Here is a 20,317-nt window from a genome sequence, read left to right on the forward strand (position 1 = left end):
GGCAACCCTCCAATTCCCTTAATTGCATCCACGTTTTAAGGGAAGTGGGATGCTCCCAAATGTCTGCTGGTGGTGTTCGGTCTCTCTCGCTGTCATCCATCCTCCTGCCCCTCTTCAGCTCAACCTTATCTCAAGATGAAATGTTGATCGGTCTGGGGAATGTGACACCCGGACATCTTCCTCTGACTTTGTCAAGTCACTTAGCGCTGTGTGACATCTCAGTATCGACACAATGGGTGGAGGAATGAGGCTATTAAAGCTGTGAGGTGTAGAGGTGGGATGGTAATCACAGATCTGTCCATCTGCTGTCACCAGAGAACTGAGTGTGAGTCTGTCTTCGGGTGGCAAGTCAACATGTCTGTGTCAGTATGAGATGTATAACTTTGCCTATGTTGCCTGTTCCCAAACTGTGCACATTATGTCACCTGAACAAATTTGAACCCTGCAGCTTTTTAAACAGTAGCATTTACCACTACTGTTTAAATCACCTGTCATCCATTCATTACTACAGTGTCACTCGTTTCTAACTAACTCATGCGTCTTGCTCTGATCAATATTTAAATTTAAACAGTGAAATCCGACAGTGACACAGAAAAAAAACCTTATTGTCATTTTGGGGACATTAGTTTTCTTTTATAGTATATTAAAGACAAAAGTAAAATGCTATAAGAACAAATATTTTATAAAATAGACTGACATAAACAAACCTATGTAAAAGTACAATTAATGCTTTTAAAAAAAAGGACTCAAAAAAATACACAACAAAATCTACTGCGTGACGAAAGAAAATCGAATTCATTCTTTGTATCTCTGACTATACTGAGATACAGTAAAGATTATCTCTACGTGTGCATGATGTTGGTTCAACTGTGTCTTTATCGTCAAATATGAAGATGCTAGCTACAGGTGAGGTTTTAATAGTGAAAGATAAGTACTGCTGCAGTCTGAAATAACAAATGAACATCAGCAGCTTCAACACCTGACTCGGTCTCTGTTTTGAGATATGGTTTGACCTGATGAAACGAGATAAGTGGTTATGACTGTGCAGCATAAATCTGAAGAGTGGTCACAAACCAAAAAGTTGAAACCCAGGTTTGTCAGGCTGAAGGCCACAGATGACCCCTGCTGGTCACATTCTTTATTGCAACAACTCAAAGTATCCTGACTGAACAATCTTTAATATCACTTCTTTTTGTTGCACAGTGCAAAATAATCAGCTTCAACAAGAAGATCAGTCACTACCTTTGTATTTTGATTTTATATTGATTGTTGGTTGTGTTTCGTTTTGCAGTTTCAGGTCCTGATGAAAGCTGTGTCATTTCGTCTTTGCCAGCATGCAGAGTATTTACAGCCCTGAGGTGTATCTGGGAGATAACAAGTCACCACATATCACCTTCACTCTGAATCAACTGACAACTTAGCTGTTAGTGCCACAAATGCAATGTGTGTGTGTGTGTGTTCCCATGTCATTCCCACAGTCCCACCCCCCCCCAACAGGAGCCATAGTCTCCCCTTATCCCATTAAGACAACTGCCAAGACTGGCCCTCAAACATGCACGTGTGTGTGCACCTCTGTATTTGTATGTGTATGTGTATGCATATGCGTGCAACCACACACACACACACACACACACACACAAAAACCCAAGTATATGGGCGAATGCACACATATATACCGACCCATACACACACTGGGCAGAGAAAGAGTAATTTCAAAATCAATCCTTCCGGAGAAAAGGAGAGAAAAAAGAACGAGAGCCCCGAAACCTCCACCAGTGTTGGCTGATTGTAAAGGACTGTCAGTTACTGCAGCTTTCTATTGGGCCAAAGGGAAGCAGCAGGATTCAACTTGGGGCCCAATGAAGGGCTATTCTTCCTGGAAGTCGGCCCTCGCACATGGACTTGAATGCACTTCGGTGCTAATCTTCCGAGCTGTGGGAGCCCACTCTATATTCACAGGCTGTGCTCCCCCAGCAGGCACAGCCACGCATGCTGATGCTGAGGCTCACACAGGGTTAATGCTAAAGTACTGACATCCGTCTGAACTGTGGGATTTCTCTTGCTCTCATTCTCACAGTGAAGACAGTCGTTATGTTACACATGTCTAGACCTGTCAGAGAAGTATCTGGTCTGATTGTGTCTATAAATACTGTGGGGGAAACTCTGATTCTACTAGTTTAAAGGGTCTACCATGTCCTAATATCTTGAATGAATATTTTCAGTGGAAGTTTTGTTTCAAATAGAATCATATTTTCACCACTATCACTACTAAATGAAATAGTTTCCTATTACATTAGGTGAAACCTGGTTACCTGTCAGACTCACCAGGCCCTGCTTTAGATACAGTTTTTAACAATTGGCTGTTGCAGCTTCCAGTCGCTGCTTTCAGTGTAACTGGGAGATTTTGTCACGTCGTGCTTCTCGCATTTTATGTCTGTTAGAGAACAGTTTTGCTTTATGCTGACAGGTCTCTCTGTCAATTTATCTACTTTAGTTTTTAGTCATCGAGGTCACGCTGAACAGACGGAGTTCAGCAGCAACACACATTTCACACACAGACGCAGCATCTGTGTGTAAATATCTATGTTTAGTCATGATGTTACGTTCAAAGCAGACGGTTCAACACATTATTGATCTTTCAAAGCAGAATTGCAGCAAGTTGGTTAATAATAATGCATCACCTACCACTCACCATCAAATGTTTAACACCCAGCCCTGATTTAACCTAAATCTAATTATGATTTTTGAAAGACTGAGTTCATACCTGATGTGATGGTGGTCGCTACAGATCAACCTGCAGACAAACACAGTTCATTATTGTTGAATGTTGACCCGTTCTGAAGCGATAATAAATGTATAATCCACATTTTAATTTGCACTAATGCCATTTATATAGATAGTTATAATTTAAAACATTATGACAATATAAGATGTATCTCGACTAAACATACATAATACACTTTAAATTAATATTAATCTCCATTAAGCTCCATGTATCGCCTGTATTTTTCTGTGACAAAGCTCTAAATATTCACTTCCTGTCCAGCTCGGGAACGTTGTGCAACATTTAGCTGCTAAAAAGTCAATAGTTCCCTCAGGAATGAATGGAAATCATGAGGTCATAATATGTCGATGCTGTGCTCACAGCTTGTTGTGCTATGTCCAAAAGGGAAAAACTCAACTGTGATGATTAAATAAAAAGTAAGGAACTGAATTTTTCTTTTACTGTATTTAACTTCTGCCATTATAACGAGGCAAACCTTCAATGTCTTGAACAATAATAATGCTCAGGCTCTGCAGAATGACTCAGTTATAACAATGTCGCTGAAGAGACACTGAGCAGGAATGATTAGTTTCATTAGAAAAGTAGTTCTCTAGTGAAATACTGCCATCCAGTGGCGTTGGATGTTTAAATCAAATGTCCTCTATGACCTATCTGTTATACAACAATCTCCATCCATCTCCCAAAACAATACAATAATTACGTCCATGTGACTAAACCGATCACTGCTGCAGGAGCTGGATGAGCAGTGGAGTGACCAACAAATCTGTTTCCATGTTTCATGGACAAACGGTCATCATGTTTGGAACATCCTGTACAGTCAATGTACTCAGCAGATTTCTGCAGTGAGCTTTTTTTTTTTTTTTTGTGCTGCTTTAAACCTGACATTTAGGGTTTTGAATAAAATGTGTCAATAACTGATTTTGAAGACATCAGCGTCGCCCTCAGGATGGATTAGAATGACCTTGGTAACTTCTCATCTGCATAAGCTACAAAACAAATGACATTCCCATCATCCTCAGCTATACTTTTTTATACTGTTACAGTTAATTAGCAAACACGAGCATGCTAAAACACCAAACTAAGATGGTGAACATGGTAAACACCATCATGCTGCCTCAAAGCACTACTGCACCTACAGCCTGACAGAGCTGTTAGTGTGGCTGTGCATGGTTAGTCATGTATCTATTTATAATGTATTATGAAAAACCAAGGTGTTACACCATCTGTCCTCTAAAATGATTCAACTCTAACAATCTCAAATTCAGCTTTCCAAGCTTTTTTATGCCTGTACTGGTGAGTAGACACGGCAGAGACAGAGGAAAGGAGGGAGAGAAGAGGGGAATTACATGCAAAATGTCCTCTTAAACCTTTTACATGCTCATCAGCTTCTCTTCATAATTAAACTGAAACCTAAAAAATGTTTGTTATAAGCCAAACTGAAAGAAATCAGTGATAAAGGAAAAACAATCAGTGTCGCAGTGGTCACGCTGTTAGGTGAAGCACAACACGAATCATAACAGGACAGGTCACACGGGGCCAGGACACACCATGCTGGGTCATGCTGCTCTGGGAGATTTATTTAGTGATTTTTCTTTTTTTATTTGTTTTGTTTTTATTGTCTTTTTCACTTGCGCTCCTGTCAGGAGTGTGGTAAATGGGACAGTCAAGCAGCAAGAGTCACAGTTCATCATTATCATCATCATCATCATCATCATCATCATTTTCATCATCACTGTCACCACCATCGTTATTATCATCCTCCTTGTATCATAATAATATTAATTTCATCATCATGTAACTTTTTCCTCACGCTAGAAAATAATTTACATCACATTGTGTTTACTGACTTTTGAGAACACAAACATTCCAGCAACACACTCTAGGATTAAGGGTGGGTAACAATCAGAAAAGCATGACTTTTTGCATAGTATTAAATGAACAAAGACATTGAGTTCTTTATTTACAATTATTGTATAGATAAAAAAAATATCATAAAAACAAGATGAACACTTAAATCACTTACCCATAAATGGCTAAGTATGCCAAAAAGTTATCTGTTGGCATTTCTCTTTTTCTTTGTTCCACAAACTGCATGCTGCTAAATACAGTACATCGAGGCAGGTGAGAGTATATTGCAAGAAGTATCATTGATATCATTATCATCATCATCATCATCATCATCATCATCGTCATCATCAGCGGTGTCATCATCAACATAATTATTGTTTGTTACAACACGTGTTATCATTTGGGATGTAATCACGATGTTTTGTGTTTCTGACAGGAGCAGTGATTGATTACATACAGCCAAACAGCTGTGTCAGAAGTATGACTTGTGATGCATGATGGGAGACGTAGTCATGAAGAGTTCCTGTTTTCACGCCAGTCTGCATGGAGTTTCTGTCCTCAGTGGACTCATTGCTGTATTTACAAAGATTATTTTCAAACTCTTCGATGTAAAAGTGGTGTGACAATGTTGGCTTAAGTCTCTTTTTTTTTTTTATTATTGAAAATGCTGTTGTTGCTGTTGTGTTTTTTTGTTTATTGTTTAAATTTTTTTACAGACAAATAAACAAATAGTAAAGTTAAAACATTGGAAAGGAAACAAAATAAATCAACAGCTTCTAAGCAGAATATCCAGACTGTGTTTTTTCAACTTAAATAAGACAAATTTTTATTCAAATGGTCCATGATACTTTTTCAACACGCCTGAGCTGACTGGTAAAGCTTGTGCACCCTCTCCAGATGGATGGATCGACCGGGAAATGACAGAGGAGGATATAAATAAACAAAGGAAAATATAGAATTGCTAGGATAAATGATTGTATATACTATATTAGTGTATAGGATTTTTTTGAAGTAGAAAATTGTCAATTTTTTCAAGTTGCATAATGAGCCTATCACGTCATGCTTGCCAATGACTTCAGTTAGTAATAGAAATAACAATATTACAGGCTAGTAAGGTGGCCTTGTCCTTCTGAGTGCAATAAGACTGGGTAAATGTGCCTTCTGTATGTAACTTCTCTCTGGTAATGTCTGATTGGTCAAAGCACAATAAATAGTTTACAACTAGTGAGTACAGTTGATGCTAGATTATTGTATATTCTGTGACGGCAGGAAGACAAGCTTGGTTAAAACACACAAAAGCACATCTAGAATTACACCACAGAAGTTTTCATTCATAACCAGATAGTGCAGAAAAGGATCGTCTTTTTTTATATATAGAAAAAGAGTCAAAGCAACATTCCTTTGTAATTTTTTGTCACTTTTTCCTTTTTTTTTTGAGATTCAAAAATGCCAACAGCTTCGTGGGGCTGTGTGTGTCTCTCTGCTCGTGGAAAATAAACTCTTTCAAACCAAAACAAATCCAAATTAAATAAAAAATAAAAAGCACAATACATTCCAAATTTTAGACAAAACAAAGACCCCCCCCAAAGAAAAAAAAAAAAAAAAAAAAGATTTCCATGCGGTACAGATAAGCCAAATATAACAAATTTCTAATATGACTCGATTGTAGCCTTTTGATGGTCACACATATGTTTAAAACATCAAGTCCTTTGAACAAGCAGGTTTATCTAGAAGAGAGTTCACTGTAAAGGTCCTGATATCAGCCTTTGACTCGAGCCCTGACCCCAGGCCAGTGCTGAAGCACAGAAAAGAAAACACAATTTAAAAAAAATAAACGAGAGAAGAAGTAATAGTACTAGTGAAAAAACAATTAAATATTCCCCCTCTGTCACAAAAAGGAGGCCTCTGTTTAGAAAAACCAAAGGCAAGCCGCTCCAACTTGATCCCAACAATCGTACAGAGTAATACTAAGATTCCACATTTACTATGTATCCCATTATATTTTGGTTTCTTTTTGTTTGATAATCCTCTAAAAATATCTACAATATTTGACAAGATAGCAGGCAAATTCCAGCACATGGTTTTTCAGTAATAACACACCAACACAGCTCTAGGCCTTCTGAGCTTCAGCTTCGCCTCCCTCCTTGTAGAAACCAGGAAGTTTATCTCTACGAGGTTGTAAACAAATTACATTCTCTTTAAGACATAAATAAGTCAAAGTATTTTGAGCCATTGAAGCAGGAACAAGGCAACATGCCAACAAACAAAGATTAACTCTCTCTAAATATATTTATATGTATTTATGTTTATAGAATATATTCCATAAATGCTATCATCATCATTATTATTTTGCGTTCCTTTTTTCCGACAGGTGCAAAACTACTGTGCAAGTTGAGCCCTACCACCTTGGTACACGTTTCCGTTAATGGATAAAATAAATTTTTTTTTTACAGTCGCGTACATGTTCATGCCACACAGAAAAGGGAACTTTGCAGGCCAAGAACTCAGAGAAGCTGTCTTTAAAGTAGTAGTCTGCTGCAAGGCCTAGCCCATCAGAATGAAAGAACTCCAATAAAATGAAAACCCTTTTAAATAAAACTTGGGTAATGTACATTCATGCAGGAGCAACAATAATAATAACAATAATAATCTGAATCAGAATAATAACAATGTTTTTCAATTTAATTTAAACTAATATCAGTATTGACAATGTTATTATTGAGGAGAAGTAGTGTAAAGTGAGTTTTAAAGTCTGTCCTGTTTTACTCCTCGGCACGTTTCCCTCCTCATTTGTCCTCCTCCCAGTGCCACTAAAGACACAGTTCATACATATGTGCAGTCAGCGGCACACGTTTACAATACATGCTAACACGCATATAGTCATACACACCACCACCGTACACATACAACCATAAAAGCAGGATGGCTGTGTAGGTTTTGTGGCTTTGTTGCGCTTTTTTGATTGTATGTTAGTTTGTTTTTCTTTTCACCTTGTTGTATTACTTCAGATTTTCTCCATTTTGAGACGAGCAGAGAGCTTTAAGAGCTCGAGGTTACAGGGTATGGAGGGGTGGGGGGAGGATGAGAAGTGAGTTGGATGGGGTGGAAATATGTGGCTAACAAGGTGTGAGGTTGCAGTTAAAGGTCTGGAGGACGTACCATCAGACTGCAAGGAAAGGATGTTAGAGATTAGAGCTGAGGTTCGGATCAGGGTTAGAGGCTGGTCTCCAAGCTGTGCAGAGGGCTGGCAGGGCTGGAGGAGGCGGCTGATTTACTGGTGTCGATGGTAAGATTGATGCCACTGTCGATGGCGTTGTTGTTCTTGTTAGGGGACGAGGGCTGGCTGGAGTACTTCCTCCTCCTCCGAGCAGAATCATCGTCTGTATCATCGATCAGGGGGATGTTGGGCGTGGAGTCTTCTATCCTAAACTCGGGGTGTGTCATGAAGTTGTGGATTGATGTTCTGGAGTCTGGTTTTTCCAGGCCTTCATAGAGGGAGCTACGGAATGCATTCACAACACGGATCTGTCGTAAGAAGGGAAGAAAGAGAAGGAAAACGATCAGAGATGACACCAGAGACAAAATGGAAGGGTCAGTGAGACCCTTGGGATAAGAGAAAGACAAAAGTGGAGAAGAGACAAAGGGGCAGGAGGGAACCTCTCATATGAGGATAGAGAGGTAAAGAAGGAGAAGGTCAAGGAGCAGCAAGAGAGAAGGCAACTGCAGTCTGTGTTCTGCTTTCACAAAATGAATACAGTTCACAAGTCACTTAGTTTTGGCGTGCACTAAGGAAAACCGTGAGGAACACAATCATAAAAACACAATAAAATCATACATTTCAAGAAAAATAAATACCAAAGCAACACAAACGCTCGTTGTAAGTATACGCTTTAGTCCAATGTGCTGTATACCTAGAAACAAGCCACGTTAATAGATGGAATGCCCACAGAAAAAAATAAGAGGAGAATATCACATGCAAGTTTGAAGAAATCTGGTGGACGAGGTCAGTAAGAAGGAAAGAGGTTAGATCTGAAAGATCCAATCGGGTGGTTTAAAAACTTCTGGAGGTACCAGGTCTGGGACAATATCCACACAGACTTTAAATGGGACACACAAGCACACACAAAAAGCACATAGTGGGTAAAGCATGGCCCCAAACAGAGCAATGGAGAGGGTCCAGTCTGCATGAGGAGTTTGGTTCTACATGAGCACTGTAGTGTAAAACTCTCGAAACAGAACAACAACAAAAAAAAAGTGGCATTTAGACAACGAGCAAATGCAGCAGGTTACATTATTATGTACACAGCAAGTAAAACAAAGATAAACACAAACAACATGCAACAAGACAACAGGATGGTGAAGAAGTGGACACCAGCACATAGACTGCTGACACAAAACACGTGAAAGTAAATACTAAAAATAATGGCTTTGTTATCACATTGAAATAATAGTTTTGTTATCACATAGACAGTCAAAGCATGTTCTCAACTCCATGCACAACTAAGTAAACACTCAAGTATAGGCCCCAAACTTTAGACTAGAAAACTATCTGACGGTTGTTTAAATCACATTCTGTCTGCAGGTGCAGTGTCATTTACAGAACTGTACAAATTCAATCTTATCCCAATGCCACTGGAACAGTCTAACAAATAATGAAATCAGTAAAATGCTAATTTTCTAATATTAAAACTATGGATATTATGAACCACAAATGAAAAAGGAATGTATATGCCAGCTGAAACAAAAAATCTTTTTCCTTTTCCTTATGATTATTTGCAATACAAATTCTTTTTGCTAATTTTGTGTTTTCAAAACCCTGAACCAAAAAAACTTTAACGGCCACGTCTCCAAATTGCTTGTTTTGTCCACCAGCAAAAAAACAAAATCAATTTATTTATATAAAAAAAGTCAAGTTTTGCATCTGTATCAAGTGAATGTCCTAGGTTTTTTTTTTATAGATTAAGATAATAAAGTTAATCAGAATTGTTTGTTTATCAGTCATCTCAGCACTTCTTTTAGAATAGGATGATATCTTATGTTATATTAATATAGATCCCCCCTTTTCATTGAAAGTTGCTCTCAAGCTATTTTGAATTATATTATTTGATATAATTAATGGATAATAATAGGTCATTCACTGTACTAATCTTAACAGTGCAGAAAAAGGCTCAAAGTATTAGATTTCAAACTGTAGTACTTCTACTCTAATAGATGTGGTGGAGTAAGGTATAAAGAGACAAAACAGATTAACAAATAAATAAATAAAAATACAAAGAACCTGTCAGGATGGGTGCATGTGACAGGATGTCTGACAAGTAACACTGATGGGGTGTCAGAAAACGGTGGGGGGTTGAATTTACGTTGCTGGTGTTGCAAAGAATCTATGTCCGTAACTATGGCAACATGACAGTCAACTACACTGACAGTATGAAGCGACAAGACGGGATGAATTATTGGTACAGTATTGCTCTGTGGTGTTTCTCCTGCTCCCTCCATTCCCATCCACACATCCTAAACACTGATTTCCGTAGAGCAGATAAAATTAAATCGAGACAGGGCAGGCGTGAAAGTGTGTGTGTGTGTGTGTGTGTGTGTGTGTGTGTGTGTGTGTGTGTGGAGAGAGTGAGAGAGAGAGAGAGAGAGAGAGAAAATTGAAGACGGAGGTGGACAAAAGCATCAAGTGGAGATAATGCCTCATGGGTAGATTTTAGATGCACCATTTAGGATGTCCATTTCAGCTAAAATGAACACTTGTTTGAATGTACAGTATGCAAGGTGGCAACCACTCCATCACTGCCACACAAGCTGTAGTTTCTTCTCTGATCAGATCATCGCAGAAGTGTCAGCAGCAGAACACAATAAAAAACCTTTTGATTTAGTTCAATTCAGTGTGATTTAAATCTTTAGCACCAAACGCACAGATCAGGCATCAATGCAACCTATACTTGAATGTTTACCCAGTTCCTTTGTTGAACTGATCGGAATTAGTTTACATTAACGTCCGTCAAGACGTAAAAATGGGAGAACTGAAAGATGGGATGATGGATGGGGGATGAGCAGAGGGAGACAAACTCACAACCTGAAATGTCACGCCGTGGGTATCACCCTTAGTCCTGCGCTCCTAGCACTCTGGGGAAACAAACACACATTCACCAATGAGAGGACAGTACATCCAAGCATGGGAGGAGATATCAAGATGAATTTGAAATCCAGTATGAACAGCAAAAAGACAGAAGAAAAAGAGGAAATGAAAAAAGCAGATTGCAAGAAAGAAAGAAAAAAAGACAAATCTTCAGAGATGCCAACCCCCATAGTGGAGACTGTCACCGTAATTTGTTTTGAGGATAAGTCAGAGAATGTGGGGGGAAAACTAACTTTTTGTTCAGGACAGGATGGCACCCCTGAAGCATAGAGAGCAGAGAAGCAGACTGACACGAGTTCTGACTCACGGCCAGTAGTGGGAGGAGCAGTAGCAGCAGTAGTGCTTGTAGGAGAGGAAAGGGCATTGGACAAGGACACGTGACTAGGACTAGAAACATTGGTTACATCCTGGGTCTGGCTGGTGGTGGATGACTGGCGTCTCAGAGCCCCCGCCCCCTGAAAGGAGGTGCCACTCTTGAAGGTGTTGACTACTTCAATCTGTGGGAGGAGAGCGGGACAGGAGAGGACAAATGGCTACTCAGACTGACAAAGACCAAATGGCAACACAGGTTGTCTGGCTGGGTGACTTTGGTGATAAAGGGAGCACAATGTGTCTCAATCCAACACGATAGGGGAGGCAGTTAAAGGTCATGGTGCAGTATCCCGTCAACGACAAAAAAACAAACAGCTAACCTCATCATTTCTAGGGGTTTTCTTTTCTGCCTCCACTTCAATAAAATTGAAGCAGATAACATTTCATCTGAGTGCAAATGTACTGAATAATCATGGTTCTTTTCACTGGAACCACTTCCACCCAAAGAAACTGTTCCCATGAAACCTGCTCACAGTGTATTTAATTGATTGATATAGCAGTGACAGTATTTGTGGAGAGGTGGGTCCAATCATTTTAGTTCAGAAACTGCAGGCTTATTTTATAGTTCTATGGATCCAGTTATTGGTTCTATTGCTTATTACATTATTGTCTTCATCAGTACAAGTGCTGAGCTCTAAGAACACAATGGCATTGCCAAAAAAGGGCCTTTAAAACTGTTCAGATGAGCAGACAAAGTCAGCCCCAACAATGTCCTCCAGCACTAAATACAACTTGTAGCCTTGGTTCGTTTTGTGATGACTGACTGACTCCATAAGCTCGAACACCTGACTTATAATACTAATACTCCCAGTCTGTTCAGTGTGCCTGGGTCAGAAAAGTCTTTGACAGCACCTTGCCACATAGAGATATGTTTTAAAGCTTATTTTTAATTTCAAAAATACCTTTTACTTTGAAAAACTTAAATTATCTAAAAGTAAAAACAGCGCACCACTGTATATTGTCACTATTAACCATGTTTACATGAGCAACTATAATTATAATACAGCAAGTACTATATAGTTTATCCTTTTCTCTTACTAATAAATAAAATAAGACTCTTTGAAATAAAAAATAGTAGTTATACTCTTTTATAACCCTGTTTGGCTTCTTCCGTAGGATATTGGTCCATGAAAACATGTCGTGGGATAGCTTCATCCTGGACCATAAGTGATAAATAAATCAATGAGATCAAAACATTAAAAACTGAAATCCAACACACAAGCAAAGTTGACCTGAATATCACAGTGATAATGGTCTGTGGTGATTGTCACATTGAGAACAGATTCGTGACTATTTACAGTTGTGTTTAACTCTGAGGTTTGATCCTCGCTGTCCCACAGGTCCACGGAGGTATTTGCATCAAGTCCACCCTGAGAAAGTCATCATGAAATAAAATAACTTGGCTAACTATGGCTTTTCACTAACTGACATGTACAATATATAGAATCTGTTTTTTGTTCTAGGGTATAAGTTTTTCAGGTAATGTAAGAGGTGGTGCAACCTTGTACTGGAAAATCATTACATGACAAAGACAGACGGTAAAACAAAAAGTCATGTCAGAAAACATCACAGATGAAATGTGAAGTTGGTGCTGCTTAGTGAGCCTTAACTGGATAAACAAAATCATAAATGTTATTATTAAGTAATGATAACACGGTCTTTTAAAAGACAGCGCTGAAATTTAGTTTTTCTTTTGGGAAGAATCAAACGATGCTTCAGTTCTGTCAAATGAAACAGCAAATTGGAACATGGAGATTTAACTGGTCTTACCTGAGTCTGAATGCGGTTCAGTCCTCTGAACCAGAGGATCTGTCCTCTCCTCAGTTCCCTCTCTGCATGGTCAATCTCCTCGTTTTCTTCATTTACATCCTCTTCTGGTAACTCATCTTTCTGAGTTAACTGGCCTGCTCTTCGCAGGAAGCGCAACCTGCTATTGGGTATGGTGGCTATCACCTAACCCGCAGAGAAGACAGAGCATTGGGTCAACAGGAACTGTGACAAGCTTACGTTAAGCTAGAAGAAAATAAAGAAGACTAAATCAGCAGGAAAACAAAGGAGACTAAGTACGAGTTTGCATGTTACCTGTCCCCACACGAGTTCTCCCAGACCGAGGAAAACACACCACATCCACTTTTCCAGGTCCAGAGGTTGACAGCTGAATGGCTTCCCTCCAAACTGCACAATCACAATCTACAAAATAGTAAAATATAGGTCAGACTAAAGCATCACAAAATATGTAGACAACTAATTCACATAAAATCAAATTTACCTGCACAGCAAAAGTGCCAAAAACAATAGAGCAGAATATGGGGTTCCTGAAGATGCCATCAAAGACGTTCCTCTCTCCGTGGATTTTACGTGCATTTATTTCATTAAAGAGCTGCATCATGACAAAAGTGTTGAAGATGATAGTATAGTGCTCAGATGGAGGAGAGTGGAGAGGTGCGTCACGGCCGCTGTCAATGTCAAAGATCTGTTCACCTACAGGGAAAAAAATTACAGTTTGTTTACTTTTGTCCTTAACTTAGATCCGATGCTGTGTCACATCAATATGGTGCAGATTCTCTAGGGTATTGCAAAATTAAAACCCATACCAACAAAGAGAAGTGTAAAGATGATGATGAGCTGATAGACTCCATGTCCTAAGATGTTCTTTGTCATGGTGCTGGAGATGAGAGGCTTGTTGCGACCATATGGCTTCCTCCTCAGCAGAGACTCTGTAGGAGGCTCCGTTGCCAGGGCCAGTGATGCAAACGTATCCATGATTAGGTTCACCCACAACATCTGCACTGCCTTCAGAGGAGAGTCCTGGGGATGCAATGCAATGGAAAATGCAAATAACAACCAATCATTTCAACACAAGGATGTGTGCTTTAATGGCATGCCATGATAATTAATAACTGATTTGTTACCAGTCCTTAGGCTACTATATATGATGAACTTCTATACTTGTGCCACAAATTTATAAATTATTGATTTGTTAATTCAAAAAACATTTACACTAATATCTTCACTTCTTTGTAAGATAACTCTTCATAAGTGTTGGTTAATGTAATGATATGGTCTTCATTTCAGAGAGCGTAACTGAACTAGGAATGGATTTGTAGAAATGGCTTGATTACATCATGCCACACTGACCTTTTCACTGTGACCGCACTGTTGCATAAATGTCACTACAAACCCCTTTGTAAATTTACTTTAAAATTTATTTACCTGATAAAAGCACAAAGATTTTCAGAGTCTTCACTGACCAACTGTTTTGTTTAACAATAAAACAATAAATTTAGAGTTTGATGTCTGGAATTTAAAAAGTTACAACAGAAGCATGTTTACCACTGTGTTACATCACTTTACTTCCTAATTACATGTTTTAGTCATTTGGGAACTGAAGATACTGATTGTTGCAGTCTTATTTTGCCTCTGTCCCAACTTTTTATTTTTTTAATGTTACGTCACACACACTTAAACAATACAATTAAGTAGGTCAGTGGAGTCTAACAAATCATTTTAGTATTTATTGCATTACAGAAAAGAAAGTCCAAACTGTAAAAAAGCCCAAACCCCATTCTGGAAATTGGGTTTGTATTTGTTAATATTTTATGTATTTTATTCTTTTATTTATTTATTATTTTATGTAATATTCATAAAGATTATATAAGCCAAACGGCTTATATGATGTAGTAGTTATCTACTGTATGATGTTTTACAGATTTGTTTTCATGACATGCCATAGCATTTAAACTGTAGTAGCTCTATATCTGCCTGCAGTAATGTGACACATAGTGTTTAATGAAAACACTAACACTCACACACACCCCTCTCTGACCTGTGTGATGCAAGCACCAGTAAAAGCCACTATGACGGCCACAACATTGACAGTCAGCTGGAACTGAAGAAACTTGGAGATGCTGTCATAGACGTTCCGGCCCCACATCACTGCTTTGACAATGCTGCTGAAATTATCATCAGTCAGAATGATGTCAGAAGCCTCCTTGGCCACATCTGTTCCAGCAATACCCTGGATGAAAGAAGATAATACACATTTACGGTGTGTTTCAAATTTTCTTAACATCTAATGCACCATAGTACATGATTCATTAATGTATAGAGATGAAAGATCAGGTCAGTATAAAGTTATGATTTACAAAAAGAACCGTGTTTTTCATAAGGTCTGAGTAATCTACTGCTGGGAAACTGTGCAATCCCAGAGATCCACTAGGGGGAGCTCCTAATCTACACAGCCAGAGGCACTGTTCCTGAAAAGAAACCAAATCCTTCACAAATGAAGAAGACATCTGCAGATGTTGACTGAAGCCTCTCCTGAGGAAGCAAGCAAGAAAGGAAAAGAAATTCACAAAAGACGGTTTGTTTACCATGGCGAAGCCCACATCAGCTTTCTTTAGAGCTGGTCCATCATTGGTCCCATCTCCAGTCACAGCCACCACCTGCCTCTGGTCTGCCATGGTGCTGTCAATAATTCCTGTCAAATACACATGACTACATGTAACCATGCATTGACTATGACATCTGAAACCATGACGGGCAATACATACGATCTTTGTATGATAATGTTCAGTAAGTATGACAATCATCTTTATAACAATCATAATATTATTTGTTGTCTTTGCAGAACCATAGTACATGCCAGGCAAAACGTCTGTTGATGCAATGAATAAAAATCTGAGTTCAGAAAGTTCACAGTGTGAAATAATGCAAACAATTCACCTTTGACGAGTGTGTGTTTGTCAGTTGGGGAGGATCTGGCCAGAACTCGGAGTTTAGGCCAAACCTTGTCAATACGCTCCTGCTCCACCTGGAAAACCACATGCACATCCGTGCACACACACACACACACACACACACAGCACAGCACAAACAAAAACAGAAACACAGGTTGTTGTGGTTTAGCTTTTTCTCCTTTCATTTCTCCCTTTTTTTCCACCTTTCCTCTCCTGTTCCATGACTCACTCCCACAATAGTTACAGTACCTCTCCCTTCTCATTACGGATCCTCCTGTTGAACTCTTTGCCATCAATGCAGAGGAAGTCCTCTCCAGGATGGATGATTCCACACTTAATGGCTATGGCCCTGGCTGTATTTATGTTGTCTCCTGTCACCATGCGCACTGTGATGCCTGCACGCTGACACTTCTGGATGGCATCGGGTACCTAAAAAGTATTATATAAACACAACCGTAGATTTTTGGACACCTGCGCAGCACAAACAAGCTACAATCACAACACTGATATACTGTACAGTACTATCAGTACTATGTCTTTTAAAGTTTGCAAACCTGTAAGCTAATCCTTGCTAATTTATACTCCAAGCAGATGCAGAAGGGCATTTATGGAGTTCTGTTCAACTAAATGATAGTATAGTGTAAGGCCAGAAAACAACACTACACAACAAACACTAAAACATTTTGCAGAACTGTGAAGGACTGTGAAGAACAATGCACATACATACACAGGTAAACGTACTGTATTACTTCTGTATTGTAACAGTATCCTGCTGCTTTTGTTCATTTTTGTATTAACAAGATGTATAATGAAATATTTTCTCTTTTTTCCTATGAGACAGGAGTCTAGTACATCAACCTGGAGATATTGCTGTATGGAGACTGATTTGTGGTAGAACCAGCTAGCAAAGAGAAGGTATAATCAAATATAATCAAATCAAAATCATAATTTTTTCCTCACAAAGGTCATTTTGTGTAAGCACTTCTCTCCAAACCCACACAAAAACAAATGTGCATATTCAGTAACATGAACTTGGTGTACATCCATTTGCAGATACAGTACATTCACTTCCTAACACACACACATAGGCAGGAATGTGCATAATGTACTTTCCACATCTCACTCCCAAGTGTATTGCACACACACACACACACACACACACACGGGAGCTTGTCCATACTCATAAACACACACAAACAGGCAGTGCAATATAGTATTAAATCCACCACCATAAAGTATGCACATTCTGAGTTGCATAAAGCTGCTCGTGCATGTAAACATTAAAGATTCAGTTAATGTGAGCTGAAGGATTTGAAAGTGCTGGTAATTAAATTCACAGAAACAGACGTCATTTTATTCTATCTGTAATTTCACATTTTATAGACATATTTTATGCCTCAAACATTCTCCACAGCAGCCATTGATGAAAACTTCAATATAATGCTGACCACTAAACCCTAGAAAAAAGTAGCACAAGCGGAAAAAATCATGCCATTAGCCATCATTAGCTCCTTGTCATACCGGACAAAGTAACCAGAAGTATTTTACTTGTCAAATTGTAAAAATATTTCATGGACCTATAAAAAAAACAAACACAACAAAAACAAAAAAAGTTAAATGAGCTTTTCATCTTATCACTTAACACAAAATAAACGAGTCAATTAAAATTGAATACTGGCTGTAAACACACCAATTTCCCAAAGAGAAAAAGGTCAGGTATGTTCAAATAAATTCACAAACATCCACTTACAGGCTTATTAGTATCCGTATTTGTACATGTGCTGACTAGGTAAATTGTAAAACAGTAGTAAACTGACACATGAATAAAAAGCAAAAACTAATAAACTGATTAGTGAATAACTTGAGCTAAAAAGATAGATATATTCTTTTAATATATATATTTACTGTGAACAGGTTTTCACAATAATATCGACAAGTTGAGTTTTAACTATTGAGCGACATTTTTTCTTGGCATGCGATTGTCATTTGATAATTTTTTACAAAGTAGTTTGAACTACTTTTTATAAGTAGCTTAACGAGATTTCTCCTTAGGGTATCTGTGCATGCTGTAGCTCTGCTACTTACACTGTGAAGTAATTGTTAGCTTGCAAAGCTACGCTTCCAAAGTAGCTTCTCCAACACTGCAAGTTATTATCTTCTGTTTTCACTGCCATCCTTGAGTTGTTATCAAGATGCTATGCTCCTGTCTGCCTACAGTGTGCTGTCCCTGCTTTCCATTTTTCTCTCATTTCCCTTAGAATCCCACTGCTCTAGTTGACTGGTCAACCGACCGAAAGAGGAGGTCGAGAGGAGAAGAGAGGAGGAGAGTGGATGCTTATTAAAAATACAATCTGGCCTGCTAGAGGAAGAGGGTAGGAGGATAGTAGGTGAGACTAAAAGCAAGCCTCGCGTGTCTCTAATATAGATTTGGTTACATTCTCATTTTCCTGTTTCTCTTCTTACTCGTTTTCCTCCTACTACAGTCCGTCATCCCTCTGACATGAATCTGAATTTGAATCTGTTCATCTTTTTTAGCCTCTATTTCGCTCTCTTTTCCTTCTTCTCTCTCACTCCCTCCTCTTTTCGTTGTCATTTCTCTGGGGGTAACCCAGCAGAGAAGTCAGTTATTAAAGGAACATCACGTTCTGGAAGAAGAAATTAGAGAGTAATAAACAAACCAAAAACATGTTTACTACTCTGTGTGACCTTTAGAGCAGAAGGGAAAGTCATCTCATTTCCAATATTAGCCAGTCTTATTAAGAGGCCTGGAAAGATGTTACTGGAGTATTTGGTGCACTGTTTTTCCACATCGATTACTGAAAATGCCAAATGTGAAATGAGTCCTTTAGTAGAAAGAACGGCAAATGGCAATGCAGGGGACCATACTGCAGTGTAAAATTTCAAATATTAGATAATAAATGTATACAGAATTCATAGAAAATTAACATACAATATTTAGTTCGGTTTTCCCACGTATTTATTTTGAACGAATTGTTTTGTTTTTTTATTTTTTAGGATAATTTAGCTGTTTACTTATATGTGCAACTTTTATAAACACTGAGGCAGAGGAACATTGGATTTTCTTTATATCATCTTGCTGTTTATAGATTATTTGCCTTTTCTGCTTCTTCTCGCTGTATACTTTTTTTTTTATCTAGGTCTGTTCAGCTGCTTACATAACTCGGATTCAGACAGAAAGGTGAGTAGGCATAGTGAGAGAGAAAAAGGAAAGTGCACAGAAAATCAAAGGAAAAAGAGCAGCCAGAGGAATGTTAAAGTCAAACCCTACAATACAGGGAAAGGTGGAAAGGACAGAACATGATGGGTAGGCTGAACGAGAGACCTTGTTAGAATGAAGGGGGGATGGAAAAGATGATGAAAGCAGGAAGTTGAATAATGCAGCAGTCAGTTTCCTGCTTCCCTCTACCTGCACAGGAGCTGTCAAGTGAGGTCAGTTTTCCTTTCATTATAAAGGATTAAAACTATTGAAGAAATAATTGGTTGATGAATAATTTGCTAAAGTAAATTATTGTAAAGACTGATTCCATTCACAGTGTGAAATTAACAATGCTGTTTTTTTAATGTTGGTGTGACTATTATTAGTTATTGCAACAATTCATCACACTCAAACTATAGAAGCAACGATTTAGTTTCACTAGAGTCTGCAAAAAACAAACAAAAAGAAAAGAAAGAAAGAAAGAAAAGAACATGCGAACGAAATAAAATCACTAAAAACCCACATACACATTAAAATGGTTAAGACTGAGCCTTTTATGTGGGTGTCAAATGGCTTAGTGGTGACTGACACAAAAATCTGAAACCTCAAAATCACTGACCTTTTGTGAAATAATTGGATCATAATGTGAAATCTTCATCTGAAACAGCTCAAATGAATTTAATGCAGTAACAGCGACAGCGACGAAAATATAGTGAGGTAAAATTATTAGCACTAGCATTATTGCATTAGGTGTAACATCATTCCCACTTTTAGGGGAGATTTAGCTTGTAGAAGAAAGAAAATGTGTTCAGTCTCTGTACTTCCCAGCTGTGGCCATCAGAACCAGGTAAAGGCCTTTAGTTTAAATTGGTTCACGCCTCAACACCCAGTTTACAATCTCACTAGGCCTCTGCACAATAACAACAATAAATAAATATATAAATAAGACCAAGTGTTCACATTTAAGCAACGTATGAAAACTGAGCAGTGCACATTTACTCAGAAATCAGGTTAAAGGTGTTTGGCCCAGTCTTAAGTGTGCATTTCATGAATCAATAATCATTCAATGCAGCTCTCATCAGTGAAGCAATTGATCAAACACACACCCTAATGTCGAGCCTTTCAAATCACACATGTCGCCTTTCTGTCAGCTCATTGTACATGCTGCTGCTGTCACCAGGGTCCCGCTGCTTTGTTCACTCTCTGCACCACAT

At 38.5% G+C, this 20,317-nt stretch overlaps 1 protein-coding gene across 15 annotated transcripts in view; it reads right to left on the bottom strand.

The window, feature by feature from the left end:
• Nucleotides 1–5,649: 5,649 nt before the first annotated feature.
• atp2b2 (ATPase plasma membrane Ca2+ transporting 2) overlaps nucleotides 5,650–20,317 on the bottom strand; it is a 118,531-nt gene continuing 103,863 nt past the window's right edge. For 8 of the 15 annotated variants that reach the window (XM_026349962.1, XM_026349960.1, XM_026349958.1 and 5 more), the window contains 10 exons: nucleotides 16,136–16,315; nucleotides 15,873–15,960; nucleotides 15,521–15,627; nucleotides 14,974–15,165; nucleotides 13,742–13,955; nucleotides 13,417–13,628; nucleotides 13,230–13,337; nucleotides 12,918–13,100; nucleotides 10,713–11,272; nucleotides 8,030–8,158 (listed from right to left, as the gene is read on the bottom strand). In XM_026349962.1, the coding sequence (XP_026205747.1) occupies nucleotides 10,721–11,272; nucleotides 12,918–13,100; nucleotides 13,230–13,337; nucleotides 13,417–13,628; nucleotides 13,742–13,955; nucleotides 14,974–15,165; nucleotides 15,521–15,627; nucleotides 15,873–15,960; nucleotides 16,136–16,315 (1,836 nt within the window). In that variant the 3' untranslated portion in view covers nucleotides 8,030–8,158; nucleotides 10,713–10,720. Of the gene's footprint in view, nucleotides 8,159–10,709; nucleotides 11,273–12,917; nucleotides 13,101–13,229; nucleotides 13,338–13,416; nucleotides 13,629–13,741; nucleotides 13,956–14,973; nucleotides 15,166–15,520; nucleotides 15,628–15,872; nucleotides 15,961–16,135; nucleotides 16,316–20,317 lie in introns of all 15 variants that reach the window. The other 7 variants (XM_026349970.1, XM_026349968.1, XM_026349967.1 and 4 more) reach the window with 5 other exon arrangements.

Source organism: Anabas testudineus, chromosome 5, assembly GCF_900324465.2.
Source record: "Anabas testudineus chromosome 5, fAnaTes1.2, whole genome shotgun sequence".
NCBI classification, from domain to species: Eukaryota; Metazoa; Chordata; class Actinopteri; order Anabantiformes; family Anabantidae; genus Anabas; species Anabas testudineus.